The sequence below is a fragment of the Diachasma alloeum genome, unplaced genomic scaffold, assembly GCF_001412515.2.
Source record: "Diachasma alloeum isolate Michigan unplaced genomic scaffold, Dall2.0 Dall_scaffold_00214, whole genome shotgun sequence".
Taxonomy (NCBI): Eukaryota; Metazoa; Arthropoda; class Insecta; order Hymenoptera; family Braconidae; genus Diachasma; species Diachasma alloeum.
In genome coordinates this window covers 480,439-503,179 of record NW_021680379.1, presented here as the reverse complement: position 1 = coordinate 503,179, position 22,741 = coordinate 480,439, and the positions used below count along the sequence as shown (strand labels likewise).

Below are 22,741 nucleotides of genomic sequence, written 5' to 3'. Positions count from 1 at the left end.
TGTTGACATTAACTGATGTGTAAATGTAAACACGTAATTTAAAAATGTCCACTGCCTGTAACGTGGACACGCGAGATGCAGGAGAAAGATTATCTAGGATAATATATTTCTTTGTGATGGTGCCGTGAAAATTAAGGTTTTTGAAACATTAAGAGCGGCAGAAACCCAATAGTTTACGATATCCTTACTCCATCCCAGGAAATTTTCTAGTTTTTCCAATTAAGGTGTTCCGTTTGAAAAAGATGAATAATGGCAGTTGGATTATCTGTGAATTTTCTTGGGTTTTTCTAGATTTCTTTTTCAACACTGACAGAAAAAATTAATTTTATCACGAGAAGTCAATTTGAACCAACTATCATTGGGTTGTTAATTTTCAAATAAACATGATTTCATAGTGAATGCCAGTTATCTCTTCTTGAAATACATTTAATTTGGAGAAATCGAACTTTTTTAGAATTGAAGTTCCTTTTATTTGTCGCAATAATGCGAGTATTTAATTTCTTTCTAGCCAAAAGTTTGCCAACTCCAGAAATTCGTTGGTTTACTCAAAAATCAAAACTATTCTCATGACTAAATACGTTGTTATCTCAATCAATACGATCATACGTTGTTCCAAGTGAATTATAATTGAAGTGAGCATTTCGTATGTCGAATCAGGATGAATATTGTTACGCGGAAAAAGCTTTGAGATTGTAGTACGATGTCGTTGAGTTAAAAGAAGTTTATATTTCTTGACTAAAAAAAATCGCATTAGTTTACAATAACAAAATCACAGATTACGGCATTTCAACGCAAATTTGGATATCACAAATTTCGTTCAATGTGCTGTACGGAAAGCTCAATTTAAACATCGGCTTTATTCGAGAAAGCAACATTCAATTCATTCCTCAATATAATCATCTCCTAGGTACGAATTTTTGATCAATTCATAAAAGTAGAAAATTTCTTCACTGGAGATTATATTAAGTTAAAAAAAAAATAGAACTTTTCCATTTTTGTGGTGAATACATGCGACTTGACGTCAAGGACTGTTTTATTTGATTCAAGTAAATCTATCTCAAGAAGAAATAATTAATATTCACCGTAAGGTCTTATTTATTTGAAATTGGTTCTAGTATGTAATACCTATTCCAAGAAAGAAACATCTCAATAGAAATAATTTTTTCTATCAGTGAAGTTATTAACAATCGGAATCGATTTCTGTTCTTGAGCTCTTATGAATTTGGAAGATGCTAGTTTGAATAATCGTCATAATCGTCATTAATAACTTAGAACTGAAATCTAGAGAAATTCTAAAAATAAAAAATCACGCATTATCTGACAACTACGATGAGCATTCTAGGACAGTTCAGAATCGATGTCCTGATTTTTTTCATGGATAGAACTCTTTAAAGGCCCGAAAGATGATATGTTGTATAACAAGAAAAATGCTTTATAAGGACTGCGCTGTCGTAACATAAAAGTTCGTAAAACAATAATTTTAGAATTTGTAAAAATTCAATACTTTCACATAATTTTTACGATAGTCCTTACGACAATCACCTCGATAAAATTATTATTATTACTTTGTTTTTTTAAAATATAAATAAATCATATCACTGTAGATTCCCAAGTTTTTTGCGTAAGAAAGAACTACATTCTTCTTTTCGCCCACGCTTATTCGTTGTTGTTGATTCGTTACATTTCTCTTTCCCAAGATAAATGATGAAAATTGACAAGCTAGGTTAATGGGTTTTACGAAACTCAATTGCAATTGAGAGCTACTGGAAATTAAGTTGTCATATCTGATCAAAGTTCATTAATGTTAATACGCTAAAAAATAAATTTCCGGTATTGGTATCGATAAAAAATAAAAAGGAGAGGGGAAGAGGATCTTTAATGAGGGGATGATGGAGTGAAAGCCCAATGTGGGCTTGATGAGCCCTCCATTGTTCAGTCAATTAATCTTTGACGAAATTATACGAGGAAGGCTTATTAAGCATGGAGCAAAAGTAAAAGCAGAGTGGATTGTTATACACGTGATTCAGCCCTCAAAATCCTGGACGACGCCCAGTTGTATATTTTTAGGAGTCCATCTTTCTGAAACCCGGTCGTTGCGGTTGGGTTATAAATGAATAGCCCAAATATCTAAGCAGAATTTAGATTCCCCCAGATGTTGCGATTTTCTAACATTAAAATTTGTCTGATCAGTTTTAAATGTGATTTTTATTCAAAACTGATTAAATTAATGACTGTTTTGCCGCGTATTAAGGAATTTGTGGCGTTGCCTTGAGAGAAAAAAAAATCAAGATATTGATAATTTTTTGTAAATATGTTCTTTCATGTATTAAAAAATCAGAATCTGATACGTTTTGCAGAACGTATTTTTGCAAAATCTCAGATAGCCTAGGAGAAGGACAACAACGGAAATAATTTCTGAAGTTGCTATTTATGCATGCAGTTGAATGGGGCATCGATAATTGCAGCAGTGTTCCCATGTTGCCGACAGGTCGATAATGTAGGGAAAACGCTGAAATTATCGATGCCCCATTTAACCTCATGCATAAATTGCAACTTTATAAATTATTTCCGTTGTTTTCTTTCTCCTAGGCTATCTGAGATTTTGCACGTGATTTCTTAATACATAAAAGAATGCATTTACAAAAAACTCAATATCTTGACTTTTTTTTTCTCTCAAGGCAACGCCATAAATTCCTTAATACGCGGCAAAACAGTCAGCTCTCCCTACCTCTCCGCGTGTCACAAAGCGAGGAGAATATCGCCCCCACTACGTGTGTTACGTGACGCCGGGAGACAGCTCCAGAGGGGAAGTATGTTTTGGGGACATATGGAGGTGGCTATTGCCTTCTCGCTCGAATCTCGCAGTGTCTGTGCTAAGATACGCCCTTCATCCATGGGGAAAGGGCGATCTCTAGTTTTCCGCTCTTGGAATCTCGAGCCCCGACAGTGGAGAGTCGACTGTACACGGCATTCCACCATAAAACTTACTATGAAAACTATTAGAACTCCCGTTCAATATGATAAATCTCCACAATTTTCAAGCAGAATACTATTTCTAAACCGTCATTCAGAAGACGAATGATTCTGAGAAATCAAATCTATGATGATGTTCATAATTTAGATTCCAGTTGATGTGCCTTTCATCATCACGCTATATATCCCATTCTCTGAATTGACAATCAATGTCTAGCGTTGCAGGATTAATTTGTCAAGACGCGTGTAACCACGTGCGTCTCAATCCTAGGTCTTCCCTCAAAAAAGTAACGGGAGCTGGTGAAAAGAATTGACAATAAATGAAAGCGACTTTTCGATAAGAACAAAAATCCACCGCAGGAGAATAAATTCTTAACGTGACATTAAATTCGTTGAAGTCACCTTTACAGTTCCGTACAAACGAAATAAATTTAAACTTATTACGAAATAAAATTTTTTTTTATGGCAAATAAAAATTTCTCCAGCAGTCAGAATTTTTTTCCTCCATAAAATATGCATTTGACTTTTACCCGCAGCATTTTTAAAATAATTGCGGTTTCACACTGATGCTTTAAATTTCAATGATGACGTTGACACAAAAATCTGTGTCACGCCATTAAAGTAGCGTGACAATGGAACAACACTTGACGAATATAAGAGAGAAAATATTGAAACACACAAAAAGAAATGTGAGAAAACCTACCTCACCTGAGTTATCAATTATGATTTTTTTCTGGAAAGAAATACGTCCGTCTTGATTGGCCATTTGACTCTTGAGTATTACCATGCAGATAATAAAGCCTGGAGATAATCGATTCAACGTAGAAACTGACGGTGGTGTCTGGTGTGGCAGAGAAAAATGGTTAAGTGTCGTTTTCTAACGACTTTTATTAAAGTCCCCGGGTAGACGTGAGACACGAGATATAGACAGCAAGCAATGTGTGGCGGCTTGCTGTCTGGTGACTCCCGTCGTACACCTCAGCCTCATGCATATTCATCGCACCGATCGCTACAGTCATGCCCAACCGTCTAAGGAAAAGAAGAACACTTGAGAGCAGCATCTTGCGCGAATAGACGGCTTTCGGATGCATTAAACTCAACAGCTTATGATTTACGATTGTGAGACGTGAGGCGTGAGGAAAGAAAGGTGAATTTTTCCTCTCAGTTTCTGGCGCACTTCCATTGTTTAAACGAGTCCTCCTCCTTGGAGTGGATAAAAAAAAATAATGGATTGGAGAATCTGCAGAAGAAATGACGAGTGAAGGAACATTCGTTATATGATACTGCATGAGTTAACCATGTCCTTCTTTGCACGTAGTCATTTTTACTACAGTAGCAAGAATATTCTTTAAATGTAACGATGAATGATTGTGCAAACAAAATCCGAAATTTCTCCAGCTTTCCAATGGAACCACTTTCATCCATGATTCACTTGTAGTCAGTCTTCTTATTCTCTCGAGTAAAATGCTTCTTTCTTGACGTCTTGACCCTACGATTTCATTAAGGAAAAAAATTGGATTTCTTTTTTGTTGCCTTTTTCTCGGTTTTTATTATTTCCAGGTATTGGAAATTTCAAATGACTAGAGTTTGGTTTTCCGGACTCAATAGCTAGAGAAATGAATCCAGTAGATAATTCGATGCTACTTCTTCCACTGGATACTTTTACAGTTTCATCGAGCCAAGGGTAAGAGATAGGTGTACACAAAGAAGGCTTGCGTCTCCTCGAGAGTTCGGCGAAACGATTTGTGTTCGTCAGCGAATAGTAGAGAACCATAAGACTTTGAAAGCAGTACTCGTTTCGTTTGAGGCAAAAACCACGCCTACAATTCGATTGGACTCTCTCACTTTGTTTTCTTTTTTTTTTAAAGATATTTTTCTGTCTCTTTTTACCTTCGGTTTCTCGTGTACCAAGGGTATCACAAAATATTCGAAACGATCTTCAGTTCTTGGACAGTCACGTTTTCTTGTCTAGAACATGGGTGAATTGCTTGAAGAATTTCTCGTGGAGGTATGACTATCCCTGTCAAGGCCATCAGGACCTCCATAAATTAAGTGCTAAAAGCCTTTCTTCCGTTCTGTAATTTTTAGGTCAGTTTAGAGGGAAAGGACACTCTGCAAACATCGCAACTTCCTTGTTAATTAAGGTGTTTCATGTGTAGATCCCCGGGTGGGGGGGAGTCTTATTGTTCTCGAGCCCTGATTCAATCGCTGAGCACGAAATTTTCAAATTTTCAAGTGACTATTTAAGTGTGCATTTGAACATTTTTTGAATATTGATTTTATTCGTCAGATTGATTGATTTTTTTCTCATCACCTACGGGTGTCAAATAATTTTTATTGGATATTTTTCTAATTATTGAAATAATATTAAAATGTGTCTCGAGTTGGTAAACCTGTCGAGTGTTTTCTCTCTCTCAGTTCCATGGTCCAACCCATACCTTTCCCATGATGCTCACTGACATTCAAATCACGCGCCTGCGCGTGAAGGCATAATTGTTCAGAAACTCATAATTTTCCGAATCATTTGTTCAAATAACGTTCTTATGAAATTTGAAAAAAATCTGAAACTTTTACGTGTTCTCAAGAAAGATTTGATTTATTACCCACTAGTTTTTCCTCAATAGTTCATTATTTTCTTGGGTGCCATGGAAATTTCCCTAATTGAGAGTGGGGTAACCTCGGAGGTTATAGCTGGAGGGGTTACAAAAACATCTAAATTTCATAATTTTTTTTCTTCAGACGGAGATCTGAACTACATGTGCAAGAATTCTCAATGATGCAGCATACTCAAACATTTCTCCCATGAATTTTCCAATTTTTTTTCATTATTTTGACTTTTCACACGAAACACCTTAATTAATTTCTTCCTGCTTCTCATTGTTATGGCGAAGAAAATGAATTACTGTATCGGTTTTGTCCTTTCCATCCAGAATTAAACGCTTAATTTAACCATTTATTTGAAGCAATCAATAGTACACCTGCTGAATAGTCGCTCGATTCCTATTCCATACATCGATTGGTTCTACACCGAGACGGCTAAACAATGAGTCAATAAATCTCCAGTTAACTTCTCTCCACAGAGCGAGTCGTTTCATCGTTTCCTTTTTCCTTCTCACTTTACTTTTGTTTTTTGTTTCGTTTTTTTTCCTCTGTCGATGCAGGAACAAAATCTGCCGAATATAATCGCTGTTGTCCCACGGTACTCTGCGTACTATTTCCGCATTAACTCAACCGTAGAGTACGTGAATACCGCATAAACATTAGAGAAAAAGAGCATTTTTATTTGTTTATTATTTCTTATTATTATCTTTTTAGAATAATAAGAGACAGGATTAAATGTTTCTAATCAACCGTCTCAACTCACATTGAAATGTATAAATGACGAAGTAATTTAAAAAAAAATTAATATTCAATGATTATTTTTAAATTTATTCCGTAACTGGTCAACGGGCACTAGATTAATTTAATTTCATTCTCATTCTTATTCTTATTATATATATTTTTTTTTTCCTTAATTCACAAGTTACAACAGTGAATGGAGAGGATTATGTTAAAGATCAATCAAAAGTTTTTTTTGTGAACAAAACAAATACACAAGCCAAAAATCATTCAAATACTCATTGCGGTAATAGCAAAATCTCTCCATGTATGAAAATTTTAAAAACCTATTTTTCCCTTCATACGGTAAAAGGATATCGGTACTACTCATTCCTATGGTCGGATTCCAATTATTATCATGAAGAGGAAATGAAAGAAGAATCAGAAGGAGATAATCTGCTAGAAAATGTTTTTTTTCTTTTATGTTGCCGGGAACATCGAAACACTTTTTTTCTTCAATTATTAGAGGGATATCAACATTTCAGCGAGAAGAAATTCAAAAAATGCGAAAAAAAAGTGGACGGAAAGAAAATTACAAATTGGAGACTCAAAATTTTTAAGAAAGGGATAATTAACTAGAAAATGGAGAAAATTTGTTTTTCTTCATTTGTGTCGGTGGAAACTTGAAATCACCGTTTTTTCTTCGAATTTAGACGCGATATATATATTTTTGAATTCTATAATCTAATTTTAACGAGAGGAAACGAAAAAATTTTTAAAAAACGTAGGCAGGAAGAAATAAAAAAATTAATTTTTCCATGTCTCCGGAAAGTTTTAAAATTGATATATAAATTGGATTTCTATCCTTGTCTTTTGATAGAATGAATAGAATAAAAATTTGATCGAATTATTATTACGTAATTATGAAAAAATGAATAAAAATGTACTTTCAATCCTTTCTGATTTTCAAGGATTGAAGATTTTCTCTTCACGTACTTTTCTCCTTCAATTCTTAGATAATTTCCTGTTTATTTACGTTATTTTCTCCACAGCGGTTGGATTTCCAAGTATTATTTTGATGGAATTCTGATAGCCCTGGCTTCCTGTCGGAATGTTTAGGCATAACTGAAAGTAAGACAATCTTTAAAGTGCTATTCCGATGAAATTACACTGTGAGTTGGTGGTGTTGGTTGCGATCTGAGATATCCGAGTTGTTACCGGCTGAATGCGTATCGATACACGCACATATGTTCATCGGGTTATATGCCACCTTCACGGCCGACTTTCTCACGAGATTCATCGTTTACTGATCGTGATTAAGGGAACACAGGAGTATGCTGTATGCGTATGGTACACCTGGGGGTAGATATTATTAACCCGAGATACGTCGCTGTTGATCTTTACCAACGAAGAAAGTTACCATAGCGTATCTGTTTTGTGGCTTTTTATGTTGTCATTATCCGCGTTACTGTGGCTTTTATCTATGCACAAACTGGACCCACTGTGGTATTATTAATCTGCGGTTTTTCATGCCTAACGTCAACCTAGTTCTGAGGTTCTATGTTTGATATTCTTATAACGACATCTAACCGATGTAAAACTAAGATATCCAATTAAATTTTTCTCTCTTCACACAAATCATTTTCTCTTTTGTAATTCCAAGATAGTCATTATCAAGTAGTGAAGAACAGACACTTGCACGAGGAAAGTCATAATTCATGAAAGAAAATTTGATTCGAATAATTGTAAAAAGATTTCACGAGAACTGTTCTCATCTTTCGAACTGTAATGGATCTTGAACTGTAATTAGCAGAACGAATCTGAAACTATCAGTCTAAAGCGATCAAGAGCAGTTGAAAATATGAGTTCTTATTGAACTTTGAAGAAAGGCCATGAAGAAAGTCGTAATTAATAAAAGATGATTATTGATTCGCCGAGATGAATCATTTGACTTCTTACCGTAACGATCAGGCCTCTGTTCATGAGGATTTTGCACTGTCCTCCTTTCCTCGCGGCGGATATCACATTAACTCAAATGAAAGTCTATTCGTCCAGCATTTTGTTACACTCTTTCATACAAAACAAAATAAATATATTCACGATTGACTTGGCCAGGCTTTCAATCCAATGACCCTTTGCTCTCTCGGTAGCTAAAAAATCTGTCCAGCAAAGGGAATTTTCTATATCTTGTTAACCATTTACGTGACTTGCTTTCACTCCCAGCTACAAAACATTTCGTACACGATTCTAAATCTCAAGCCTAAATCAATATTATTTTCTCGTTTATGTACATTTTCGTAGCTTGTAGAGCGAAGGATTGCTTCCGGATTTATCGAGATCGAGAGTTTAAAGTCTCTATTTCCCTGCTATTTGAATTTTCAGCGTTTTTTTCCCCTGGATGATTGACGTTACTTTCATGGGGGGCATGCATGACAGCTGCCTTTCCTCAATTGACTTTCATCTCGTATAATCGTTTTGCCCAGAATGACGATTAAAAAATTGATTACCTTTTATTCCTCGGATTTCATAACAGATGATTAGAAATTTATGACTTTTTCGTTATCGTAATATGCAAAGAACAAACTTTATTCATTACTGGGTGCTACGCCTCCTCGCTCCGCTCACCAATCCCCCATATGTTGTTATCCTTATTTGGACCTTTAATCTGACCTTTGTGGCCCTTAACCTCTCCCATATGACCCTTAATCTAATTCTTGTGACCCTTATTTGGACCGTTATTCTGACCTTTGTGACCCTTAATGGGACACTCGTGACCCTGATGGTAAACTTTGTAAGCTTTACCTTGACCCTCCTGACCCTTATACTAACTTTCATGACCATTATTTTGACCCTTGTAACCCTTATTCGAACCCTCATGACCATTATTTTAACCCCCGTGACAATTATTTTGACCCTTGCGACCCTTATTTGGACCTTTATTCTGACCCTTGTCACCTTTAATCTGACCCTTGTGATCCTTAATCTGACACTCGTGACCCTTATTCTAACCCTCGTAACCATTATGACTCTTGTCTCGACCCTCATGACCATTATTTTAACCCTCGTGACCCTTATTTTTACTCTTGTGACCCTTAATTTTGGAATCTTAATTTCGAGTACCAAATTTTCATCACCAGAAAGCGATTTAAATTTCTCTAATATAGAGAGATTAAAATAGATTTTTCATGATCACGATCAAGGTGAGTCAACAGAATGACCCTAACGGGATCCCTTGAACACTTCTTTTGCAGTCCCTCCCTGCACATTTTTTCTCACATACATGACATTATGCTCTGTCACGCCTTCGCAATGTTATTTATCGACGTACTCAACTCTCCCTCATTTTCATTGGATATTGATCCAAACTATCGAGTCAAAAAATCTAGAGTCACTGACTCATAATTAATGACCAGGTTTAGAGGAGGTATTACAACACTGCTTAGATCACGAATAGCGAATTATATTGAAGGGGTAAATGGGAGATAGAAAATGCTGATCAAATAAAATATACTGATTAATTCGTATTCATGACGTTCCTGCTAATTCCATCAGACATATCTGCATTAATTGCAGGAATCGGTTATCTCCATTGAGGCGATGAGGAAACTTGCGCCAATTATTCTTCTTCATATGAAAGGATTTAATTTTTCAATTAGAAAAATCTTCTTTAATCATGTCCCGGACGAATAATCGAAAATTGTTGGTGTGCATTCCTTTTCTAATGATGTCCCCGTAACTGAAATCTAGTTGCTTCCTCCATAATTGCACTTTTGTTAAAACCACAATTTCCTTTTCCCTCTTTTCAAACAAGCGAATTTAATCTTTCATAATTGAAACCACAGAGAGCCGGATAATGTGATCTCTACTGCTTGCAATTTCTTCATATACATCAATGACACCTGAAGATAATCGATGAGTGATTGTTAGAAATCGTACAGTCAGGTACACCTAAACATTATCAAGATCTGATTCTACTATTTGAATGTACCACTCTAAATAATCAGTCTCTGTTTTGGTATTTCTCTACGGCCGACTTCTTCGAGCTCCACATCAGCATCTGAAACAAGAGCAATACATAAATGAAAATAAGAAAGTCAACGTATTTTATTTTATCTCAATATGTACTGGTCGGATAACTTAATTGCCCGGTGCATAGGGCAGCATTCCCTGACACTTTATCAATAGCCAGTTCTTCCATTAATAAGTACCATGGGGTCGTTCATTTCATCATTATATATTCTCCACTATTCTACTTTCTATCTCAAACTGTATCGCAGGAAACGCGACGTCTACTGGACAATGGCCTATTAAAACAATTTTTCTAATTCGTTGAAACATTATATCTTCGGCGAATCCAGTGAAAAAAAAGGAAAATTGATTATGATTATTTGTTATTCTAACCGTTTTCCCTCCTCCACACGTAGGATAAATTATCTGCTTCCTTGTTACCGTCTATCTATCGTCCATTTGCTTATCTTTAGGGCCCTACGTGTTTTTTACTCGTTTCTGTTATTCTACTGGTTGAACGGAAACGACCAACGTAGGCATGTAAAATTCAACAAACCCTCACAGTCGAGAGACTCCACGAAGCGTCCGTCCTGCACGTTTAGCGGAAGTGAGAGCTGGAGACTCAAACTCAATTTGTACAGCTGGTTTTAATTTTATGTAGACTGAATGAATTGGGTGCTCTCATGCAGGGCCATTCGCTTTTTCGAATGAACTTACTGGTGCTAATATACCACATCATAATGCTTTTCTGCTTTCTAATTCTGGAATCCAATGGTGATGTCGTCAATCACCACGAATTGTAACAAGTGTCTAATTGCATAGGTCTAAATTAACTATAGTTTTTTTAATAACAATTAGCAATTTACTTCCGAATGGATTAATCAAATTCAAACGGAAAAGCGCACATTCGGTTTTCTGTCATTGATCTCAGATTAGCAGGGATTCTTCCTGAAATTTAACCTCAGGAAAATTCAATAGTTTATTTTTAAAGGCAATTTGAAATACAATTTTTTAGTGAATTGAATTTATTTTAAATTAGATTGAGTGAGAACAATATGAATGTAAAATTTGATATCACAAGAGTTCACGCTCCTGATACATCAATATTGATGACTCCTCGGTCGTAAGTAAATTATTTAAATTTTATTTTTCTCCTAAATAGTTTTCCTTAACCTGGACTTGAGGCCAGTATATCTTTTTTGCTAATGAATTAGCAATTTGCTTCTGAGTGGTATATTGGGGAAGAAGATACACCAGCCATAAAACCTTAATGTGATCCCTAAATGTGCCAAATGTCTGACATGAGCTCCATATGCCCTGGGTAAACATCTAACAGGCGCCGACTAAATTAAAATTAAACTGGTTTAAACTTCCACTGAACAATGATTAAACCTTGACGAAAGCTTGGTTAAACCCTGATTAACCTCCGACTAAACCCCGACTAAACTACGCCTAAACCCGGGCTAAACTGCGACTAAATCCCGACTAAACCATGATTAAATCTCGATTTCAAAGCAAATGATGTGATCGCCATGATCTTTGCAGTCGACCGAGATAACATCCAAACGAATATTTTAAGCCACAGTTGAAAAGATTTCGACGATTATTTTTTGAATGATCGTCGAAAAACTAAATTTGAAAAAAAGCTCGCATACATACATCCATACGGACACGATCTAAAAACAGCATATTTGAACTCCCGAGACCAAGATTAGTCATCGTCACACAAAAAAATGGAAATTTCACATTCAACAATTACAATGCTTTCATGTGGAAGCAAAAAACAAATGAATATTTTTTGGTCCCTTCAAAATGATTTTACACGTGAGTTTCTAATGACTGGCATTAGCTCCTTCATCAAGGATTCATAAAATCAAACTATCAGCGTTTTTTGTTGTTCAGTAAGAGCACTTTATTACTGCAACCAGAAAGATGAAAAAGTAGAATAAATCCAGTAACACATGTACATATATGTCCCTAATAACAGTACAATCAACGTCAGCAGTCAATCATCTTCTCTTCAAATTGCTCAGCCCCGACTTTGTTGCAAGTCCCCTTAATGAGAAGGTAGATCAAACTAAAATACTCGTGACACTGACGCAAAGGGGTTCATTTAATGCAAAGCCCCTTGTATGTACTTTGCCATAGTTTGTATCATTACCATCACCTGGTTTGACCGATGGTAGTGTGAAGTGAGAAGAGTGAATATACGTCTGGCTCACTTGGTCCCAATGTTTTCTTGTGCATTCGTGCCTGCCGGAAGCATTATTCTCTTGTTCAAAGAGCTTGTCTTATCTTACCTAGGATTTACGTTCTCGTTCTTGAACACTCCTACCCAGAGATCATCTGCAAAACGTCTGCTAACGTCCGGTTTATTGGTTCTCCTTTTGTACCTTTGTTATTAAACGATATTGCATGGATTCTACCTTCGTCGGTCGATTCATCAACCTAGGAGGATTTCAACAGATATAGAGGTTGTTATCACGTTGTAGGAAGGCTTACCAGGGTTTTCTTATCCAATAGATTCGGGATTTCCTTTGTTTGTTTTGAAGCGAAATACACTGACAGAAAAAATTAATTTTATCAAGAGAAGTTTATTTGGAACAACTATCATTCGCTTGTTAATTTTCAAATGAACATAATTTCATAGTGAATACCAGTTATCTCTTCTTGAGATACATTTAATTGGGAGAAATCGAACGTCTCTAGAATTAAAGTTCCTTTTATTTCTCGCAATAATGAGAGTATTTGATTTCTTTCTAGCTAAAAGTTTGCCAACTCCGGAAATTTGTTGGTTTACTCAAAAATCAAAATTATTCTCGTGACTAAATACGTTGTTATCTCAATCAATACGATCATACGTTGTTCCAAGTAAATTATATGAGGTTAAAAAAAATAGAACTTTTCCATTTTTGTGGTGAATACATGTGACTTGACGTCAAGGACTGTTTTATTTGATTCAAGTAAATGTATCTCATGAAGAAATGATTGATATTCACCGTAAGATCTTGTTTATTCGAAATTAGTTCAAGTATATAATACTTGTTCTAAGAAAGAACAAGTACCAAGTCATAAGTGAGTGACGAAGTTTCGGAATTCTCGAGTCCTTCCACTTTTGGAAACATGGAAAAATGTACAATTTATCATCCGTTATTCGATGATTCAATGATTGTGTTATTCATCTGGGTTTATAAGTTTCTATTTTGCGCGGACAAAGGATTCTCTCTGTGAAGTTTTAGGGCAGGTAGCAGGTCACATTCCTTCACATGTCTTTCTTCTTCATGTGAATTTATAATTAATTAAGTTCCAATATGAAGTTTAGAGAAATGACATTAACAGTCTCGCAATTTCCCAATTTCGCGGGAATCAATATTGTAATGTGCTGATATTTTAGTTCTGACAAGGCCCAAATATCGGTCAGATGGCGGTACCAAATATTTACTCACTTACGTCGGATACATTCTCGGTTCTTCAGCATTCTCCATCGATTTCATGGCTGACAATCACCTGAACGTATACACAGGATGTAGCATTAACTTGAAAAAAAAAGATTGAAATTTCGACATGATGTTTCATCCATCACTAATCACTCATAACATATTCCAATCCATGAGCATCGCTCAGCGATCCATGCAACTCAGCAACACTGAGTATATTTTCACCGAATCAATCGGTGACTCCACGAAAAAATCAGACATAGAAGCTATCCAGCTATAATATGGGTGCTACATAACCAGAAAAAGTAGTACTTGATGACTCATCCTAGTCAACACTAATTGTATTTTTATAGAGGTGAAGGAAAAATATAACTTTCAAGCTGTTATCATCGAGTAGATCAATTCTTGCCTCCCCAGACCCTTATTTAAATCTAAGATTACTATCCATAACTTAGAATCTCAGTATACACTGCAAGTTGTCGAAATGGAACGTGTTGGAACAGATGTAATCTTTGTGTTTATACTCTCTGTCATTCAACTCTCAAACTCAAATTGCCTCGAAGGGTAAGGGGGGGGGGAGGGCGAAAACTCCTCCTTAAACGCCTGAAAACTTTCGCTCAAACAAAACTCAGGTATAAAAAAAGAGAAAAAAAACGCCCATTTTGGAACTATGCTGAACGTCAAAGTAAAAGCTATTGACGAATGGCCAATCTTGTTTATCATCCAAAGATTGAAGATAATAGAGTAACATTGCTGTCACTATATTATGTAATCCCTCATTAGAAAAATTTATTCTAATCTGTTCCATGAGATGAACTCTCGCTGCCATGTTTTATTATCCTCATGGCCTTTAAATTTAGTATCACAAGATCTATGCGCGCGCTCTCGCGCGCCCTGATCTATTCATTTGTTGAAATGAAGAAATGGAATTCATTGAATTTCATTTTCTCATGAATACATTATAAATATTGATAATGAATCAAAGAGAATTCGACTAATGATTGAAGTGAATAGCGAAGTAGAGTAAAAGAATCTATAAAGAATTTTTCATTTTCAATTAATTATCTTCAATTTTTTTAAATAATGGGTCTCCATAAAAGGACAGAATTTATTAATTTCAATTTTATTAATTTCGATGATATATATACATGTGAAATATATATATATGACGTGAAAAAAAATTTACCACTGAAGAATTTGAAATTATGTCACTGAAGAATTTGAAAATGCCGCGTGTTTTTTTTTGTGAATAACTTCGTGTCACATATTGACCAATCAGAATTAAGGATTAGCGGTTAGGCAGTTTCGAGATATTTCGATATAAAACATCACTTCACGTTTCTTTCATCTTTAGTAAATAGGATCTTTCCAATTTTTTTCAATACTCGAACCATTGTAGCCGCGTCGTTGGTGTAATTTTGTCATTACTCATTTTCATGAAAGTTCACTTTCAATGCATGTTTTTTTTGTTTGAGGTATTTATGGCGGGGTGGCCATGTAGGACGTGAGACGGAGGGGAATCTATTATTCTCTCGCAGAAAACCAATTGCTGAACGAAAAAATCATATTTCAATTACAAATTTTAAATCTATTTCGACCATTTTTGTGTTCAAAATATTTTTTTAATAACTCTTTTATTTTTTCCCACATATTTCAAGCCTTCTTTTATTTTTCTAGCTTGTCTTTTGGATAATTGGAAAATAATTAATATGGATAGAAAAAATGACAATGTCGTGCCGTTCGAGGTACAAGTTGGCAGCACTGATTCACTCAGCTGTTATGTTTCTTCCCATAGCGAAATGTATCATCATAACACCATTCGTATTTGCCTCCCACGATTTCTAACCTCGACGTTGCCGCTATTCAAAGTTGCGCACGTAGAATTCCTATTTTTCATCAGTTTTTTAATTATCACTTCCAAACAATTCTCCTAGGCCGCCTGAATTTTTTTTATGTTCATCCATAAAAGCTCCAGCCAAGTGCGAAAATTCAGGAAAATGGCAACTTTTTTTTTCCATTTTTGATATATATTTTTTTAAATTCCCATAAGAGCCTGTGTTAAAATGCATTTTTTTAGAAAAATTCCTGTATTTCACCCATTCTCCATGGGCTATTTGGGATTTTGCATAGGGTTTTTAAAAAAATCAAAGAATGTATTTAAAAAAATCATCAGTTTCTTGACTTTTTGTCAACCTCCCCTGACTACGCCATAAATACCTTAAGAATTCTCCGCCCTTCAGGGTTTTTCGCTCTATGAAGGAATTGGCGCAGGTTCTTTATATCAATCATATTATTAGGTTTACACAGAGAGAAATATTCAGTAAAAATTACGGAACAATTCACGTAATCCGCAATGGGGAATCGTGTTCCGGCAAATTTTATAGGAATGGAAGAGCAGAAATCTGAACAATTCAATGAATTTTCAGGTTCATCACCGAACAAAGTACGAAATTTTCACGTAGTTTTTCTCGAAGAAGTAAAATCTTACAGAGAATTTCCGACTTATTATGCCTCCAAAATCAAAAATTCTCGAACGTTCAACAATTTTTATAAAGCTGGTGAGTTATTTCTACGTTCCGTTCCGTAAAATTTCTCAATCATCAGGAAAAAAATACAGAACGACTTGTCCCCACGACGGGTGGTTTATTTTTACGGAATAAATTGTAGAATTTACGTGGCGATTCGTAAAAGTTCAGTGCCGACTCACACATTTTATTGAATTTTACTTCGCTCGCGAATTACGTTTCGAAACGTATTTTTTTTTTCTGGTGATTTTTATTGAATTTTTCGAGTTAGTCTCTCCTCCAATCCCTTCACATCAACGCCTTGCGATATTTGATCGGCGAAGTCACTCCACAGTCACTCGATAGCAAATGAGGATGAACGGATCCACTTATTACTTCTAGAGTATATAACAACTCGGAATAAAGTCCACGTATTAGACTACATAGAACCAATAAATATTAGTTAAACCATACATGCAGCTTTAACTGATTATTATCATCATTGCAATCAACTCTTACCAACACATAAAACAAGAGAACAATATGCCATTAACTTAATGACCGGTTTAGTCCTTATAAGCAGTTATAAACAATTTTTCATCGAGTGAAAAAAAAATTGCAAGGATATATGTGCTTATGTTTGTACCCTCTATTTACGGTTTCTCTAAGTGAAACCATTGGAGGGAAAAACGACAGGGAGAGTGAAAAATAGAATTATAATTCAATACATTTCCAATATTGACGTTGAAAAATATGTATGAAAATATTTCACACCATTCTAATTTTCTCAAGTAAAACGTTAAATTCCTCCACCAAGCGAACAAACAGCAGCAAAAAGGCTACACGCTAATGACTCAGAGAAATTTCTCCGTAAACACTTCAGCCTCTCCAACTGGGGGGTCTTAACAGCGTAACGCAGGTGCCTTCACCTGAAAACACCTCCTCGACCCTATTATCCTAATAAACAATCGATACTACAACGGTAAAAGCCGAAACAATTAAACCTCTCCAACAGCGTAAACCCCATCACCAATTTAAATGCAGTCAAAAAAAAACACAGAGCAATCGAAAACCAATTTGTACAGTATGCCGTCTCAAGCCATCAATCATAAAACATATGATACAGCACATCACAGAGACTTCTCATTCTCTTGCCCACCCTCTTCCCACGCATCAATCGACCCAATCCGCCCGGATCATCTCCAACAGCATCAAGAAGACACATAACTAACCTAACGCGTGGGCATATTCCTGATAGCGTCGTCTGACGTACCGTAATACTACATTTGAACCCCCTAACTGCTAAATAACATAACCCAGCATAATGCACAATGTGTGTCCCTCGAAACTGCTGTCTCGCGTGTGCACTTTCAACTTGTGGTTTCAACAGAACAAAAAAAGAAAGAAAAAGCTCCAATGCAAGAAAGTAATGAAAACGATACCGTGCAACGACCTCCTCACTTCTGCCTTTTTCTTTTTCTCCCTTCACCCTTTTTTTTATGGTAAAAGGGCGAGAGAGAAGGAGTGGGACATTGGAGTGAGGTTTATGGTACACGTAGCCTCATGAGAAATAAGGCGCGGGGGAGTTAAAGATCACGATTGTACAAATCGATCGGTCGGCAGGGCTACGAGACGCTCATGTATACATTCATTTTTTGCTAGTACGGAAATTGTTCCGGAATTATCATGTTTTCGCGCCTTTTCTTCAATCCATTACTTCTCAGCAATCGATTGACAAGTAGTGGAGGGTGGGGCAATATGGACAGCGGATTGAAATAGTGAGTTGAATTGGATCAAATCTACTGTTCCGACGACATTTGAAGTTTATAAAAACGAATACTTTGTTATAAGACTACGTCGTAGGAGTTTTAAGGCTAATCAAAAATGGGGTAAAATGGGCAGTTCGATTTCTTCCTCAATTTTTTATACTTCAACAATTTTATTTAATTTTTGAAACACTAGTTATGACTGCGATGGTTCTAGATGAATTCATCCCAATAAATTAATCCCATGACAAGTTCATCCCAAATATCAAATTTCAATGGAATTTTTCACGGTCACAACAATAATTCGGGGAGAGAAAAATATTAATTTTATTTTCACAGAAAAAAGCACTAAACATAACATAAAAATCAATCAAATACTTCACGATTCCCTCCTAGTATTGTTTACACAACTGATCAACGCATCAACGGGAAACATTGCAAAAAAAACGGTCAAATCATTCTTATCTATCTCATCTAACATTCGATAGGCTACACGTAATCGACCACAGCATCAATTTACAAAATCAGTACAAAACTTGAAAATTAAGTGACAAATTAAACTACAAAAATCAGTAATTCATATTTCAGCAAATTCTCTAAAAACTTGACAACTCAATTGAATTATTAAATTAGTCCATTTCTCGTCAACATTGTATTGCATCTTAAACAGTCAATACATCATGATGATGACACTCTGATGTTAATCCGATAAGTCACGCGCTTTAGCCAAGCGTATTCTTCATCCAAACAGTGATAATAAAAAAATGGGATGAATTTGTGGGATGAATTAACCGTATACCGAGTGCGATTTTCAAATTGAAAAAAAAAAACTCATTTTTTCTTTTGTCATGGGGGGTGGTAAACAAAATTTTTCTTTGCTCATTTATCCTCTCCTCCTCCCATTCTTTTATGGTGATTTCCTTTGTAAGTAGAAAAGTAACCATCTTAAAAATTTCGCAACTGGAAAAAAGGTCAATTGTGTAGAGCGTACAATTATTCATTGAAAAAACTGAATAATTTCAAAGTGATTTCAATCGTGAAACAGGAAATCCGAAGTTACTCTATATTTCAAACTTCAATGCGAAATTTAATAGAGTTAAAGTTCATTTGTTAATATCACTTTCAACTCTAATTTCTCTCTATAAAAAGATACCGACACGGTATCTTTTTGTTGGAAAACGTCTGTTGAAAATTTTCTTCATTAAAAGTTGAATAGGGGCAACTTTTTCTTGTGTCCATTTTACCACACTCTTGAATAATTTTTCGGTTGTGGATATTGCCAAGAAGCAATTTTTTAAAATTCGATTAATGAAAATTTGTTGAGCGTCCATTTTAGTCCATCCTATACGGATTTATCAGGTGTCTATATTGCGCAATAAAACGATTTTCAAAAATTTGAATTTAAAAAAAAAAAAAATTTCGCACATTTTTTGAGTGTCTATTTTACCCCAGATGTCCATATTGCCCCCCCCCCTAATTACAATCTCAAGAAATCCACTTTAAAAAAATTCAGTGCAACGATTTTTGAAGCCTCTATTCCGCTTATCAAGGAATGTAATACGATGTCTACGTATATTTTTTATGCACTGTAATTTTTTGTTTACAGTAATTGTAAAAAAAATCAGAAATTCATTCTTAGTGTAGTAAAAAAATATACAGTTTTGTGAAAAAAATATACACAATATATTTATACATTATAGAATGTATACTATATGCATTTATAATTTTGTATACTTCAATTTTTTTACCTGTAAAAAAATTAATATAGTTCTGTATACATAGTACATAATGCATCCCTAAATATAAAAAAAGAACGCGGAAAGCAAAAGAAAACGAAGAAGATAATGAAGAGGAAATTAAATTCTCATTGCGAAAAACTTTATTAAAACCATTCATTTCTCCTGTATTATTATCGAAATAAAAATTAATGAAAGTGCTAAACGGTAAGGTTTTACTATTCTGGCACCCATGGCAAACAATACACACGCGAATCGCACGCCCTGTTGTAGTTAAGGAAAAAGGGATAAATTGAGTTAAGAGAGGGAAACACGAGAGATGAAAATGAATGCAAAGTACTCCAAAGTTTACGAATTCAACATAATAAATTCAGTAGCGAAGCGGTAAAACGGTTCAAGTCGATTTTGATTATTTACCAGTTTTCAATAAATATCTCAGAATGCAAGGGAGATGGCAAAATTTTTGACATAACCTTTTCTATAGCACTCAATTCGCTCTACAAAAAAGGTCATTACAAAAATTTCATTATCTCTCCTGAATTCGTAAATATTCCTCAAAAACTCAGATGAGAGTTAAGTCAACTTAAACCGTTTTACCGCTTCGCTACTCAATTGAACTTTTTAATGATCGCCCCTTCATTTTTTGCTTTCAGGTCCTGCAGAAAGACATTGAGGCACATGGTCGTATTGTAAGTTCCGTGGTAAAGCTGAGTGAGCGTGTATCGAAACAGCAGGAGAGTAGTGAAGTTGATCAAGATAAGGAATCATCAAAAAGTTGGCAAAACCGTGAGGTTGTTCAGGCGATTCGAGTGGCAGGCTCCTTGGAGAGACGCTGGCATCTTTTATTTCTTCGAGCACTCGAGTGGCAGTGTCACATTGAGACACTAGCAACTCGCCTCTGTAATAAGGTAATGGGCAGTAGCCTTCAATTATACTGGTTTTATCAGGCATCTTGGTACTGCTGGATACTCTTCTGTTGAAGAAACTTCACACTAGCGTTTGCATACATTATTTTTGGAACGTGAGATACAGTTATAATGTTGGTGGAAAGTTCTAACATACCCGCACAGATTCGATTAAATTCATATTAAGAACTCGTTTCGTATGACGCGTGCGAATTCATATTAAATACTTGGCTAATTAGGTGAAATAAATCAATTCAATTGAATTATTGGAAAGTGACGAAAGGAATTGGACAGTTCAATCATTATTTATGGAATTTCATGTTCCATTTACACATGTCAAATACTCGATAAACGTTTTCACCATGTTAAATAAGGTGAAACACTCACAACTTCATTCGGTTGAAAATGAAATGTAAAGAATGCTATGTATAAACTGGTATGGTTCTGATAATGCAAGTTGGTTCGAAACACCTAGGGCAACTCCTATTCCACGCGAGAATCAGCATTGAGGAAGTCGGATATAGAAAGCCAATGTATGAATACACTGTGGTACAACATTAACCGCATGCGATATTACACTCGTCATTTTGTCTTTCAATGCGAAATTGTTTGATGAGTCTTATGCAGAGTTTTCTGCAGCACAAAATCACGTACTTATGATTCATGAATCATTGATGGAGGAAGTGGAGCGTAACTGGGACTCAAGCACAGCCTATTCTCAGTCATCACTCTAATTCATTCCCCTGAGACTTGTCACCGATACATTTTTTTTTTCAGTCAAAAAAAAAATTGTACAATTTTCTCATTACAACTGTCGAGTGTGTTGTATTCGTCGTAAACACAAGAGGAAGCACAAGTTGTTTATCGATCGAGAGGAGCCTTAATGCGTTCCCTAGAGGTACAGTCATAAAAAATTTATGCTGCAATGTTATATTACCTTTCTAGGAACGTCAATACTACCTGCAGTCCCACGTCGTTTTGACAACTCACATAATTCGTACAACACACCCCTAAGTTGAGCTCACGCTGCATTTCAGTAGAATATTTACAATGTTTTTCTTCTGTTGTTCGAAATGCTCCGCAGTCTTTTTTTTATCAAGGTACTAATCATACCTGCGTGTGAAATTGTCCATAGGAAACCAGAGTTGTTACACTTTCAAATTGCATGGCACACTGATAACAAAAATTATTTTTATTGAAATGTTTCTTTCTTGGAACAAGAATTATATACTTGAACCAATTGCAAATAAAAAAGATTTAAGGTGAATAGCAATTATTTCTTCTTGAGATACATTTACTTGAATCAAATACAACAGTCCTTGACGTCAAGTCCCATGTATTCACCATAAAAATGGAAAAGTTCTATTTTTTTAACCTAATATAATCTGCAGTCGAGCAATTTTCTACTTTCATGAATTGATCAAAAATGCGTACCTAGGAGATGATTACATTGAGGAATGAAGTGAATGTTGTTTTCTCGAATGAAGCCGATGTTTAAATTGAGCTTTCCGTACATCACATTGAACGAAATTTGTGATATCCAAGTTTGTGTTGAATTGCCGTAATCTGTGATTCTGTTATTGTAAACTAATGCGATTTTTTTTAGTCAAAAAATATAAACTTCTTTCAACTCAACGACATCTTACTAATATCTCAAAGCTTTTTCCGCGTAACAATATTCATCCTGATTCCACATACGAAATGTTCACTTCAATTATAATTCGCTTGGAACAACGAATGATCGTGTTGATTGAAATAACAACCTATTTAGTCATGAGAATAATTTTGATTTTTGAGTCAACCAACGAATTTTTGGAGTTAACAAACTTTTGGGTAGAAGAAAATCAAATACTCTCATTATTGCGACAAATAAAAGGAACTTCAATTATAGAGAAGTTCGATTTCTCTTAATCAAAGGTATCTCGAGAAGAGATAACTGACATTCACTGTGAAATCATGTTTATTTGAAAATTTACAATCAAATGATAGTTGGTTCAAATAAAATTCTCTTGATAAAATGAATTTATTCTGTCAGTGGACTTCTCCTCGAAATTTTCAAACAAATTTCCTTCTGAAAGTTATCAGTATTGTTCG

The 22,741-nt window shown here is 35.2% G+C and overlaps 1 protein-coding gene across 1 annotated transcript in view; it reads left to right on the top strand.

The window, feature by feature from the left end:
• LOC107037231 overlaps positions 1–22,741 on the top strand; it is a 129,130-nt gene that overhangs the window by 47,689 nt on the left and 58,700 nt on the right. Inside the window, exon 8 of the mRNA XM_015255671.1 lies at positions 20,396–20,650. Coding sequence (XP_015111157.1) covers positions 20,396–20,650 — 255 coding nt within the window. The remainder of the gene's footprint in view (positions 1–20,395; positions 20,651–22,741) is intronic.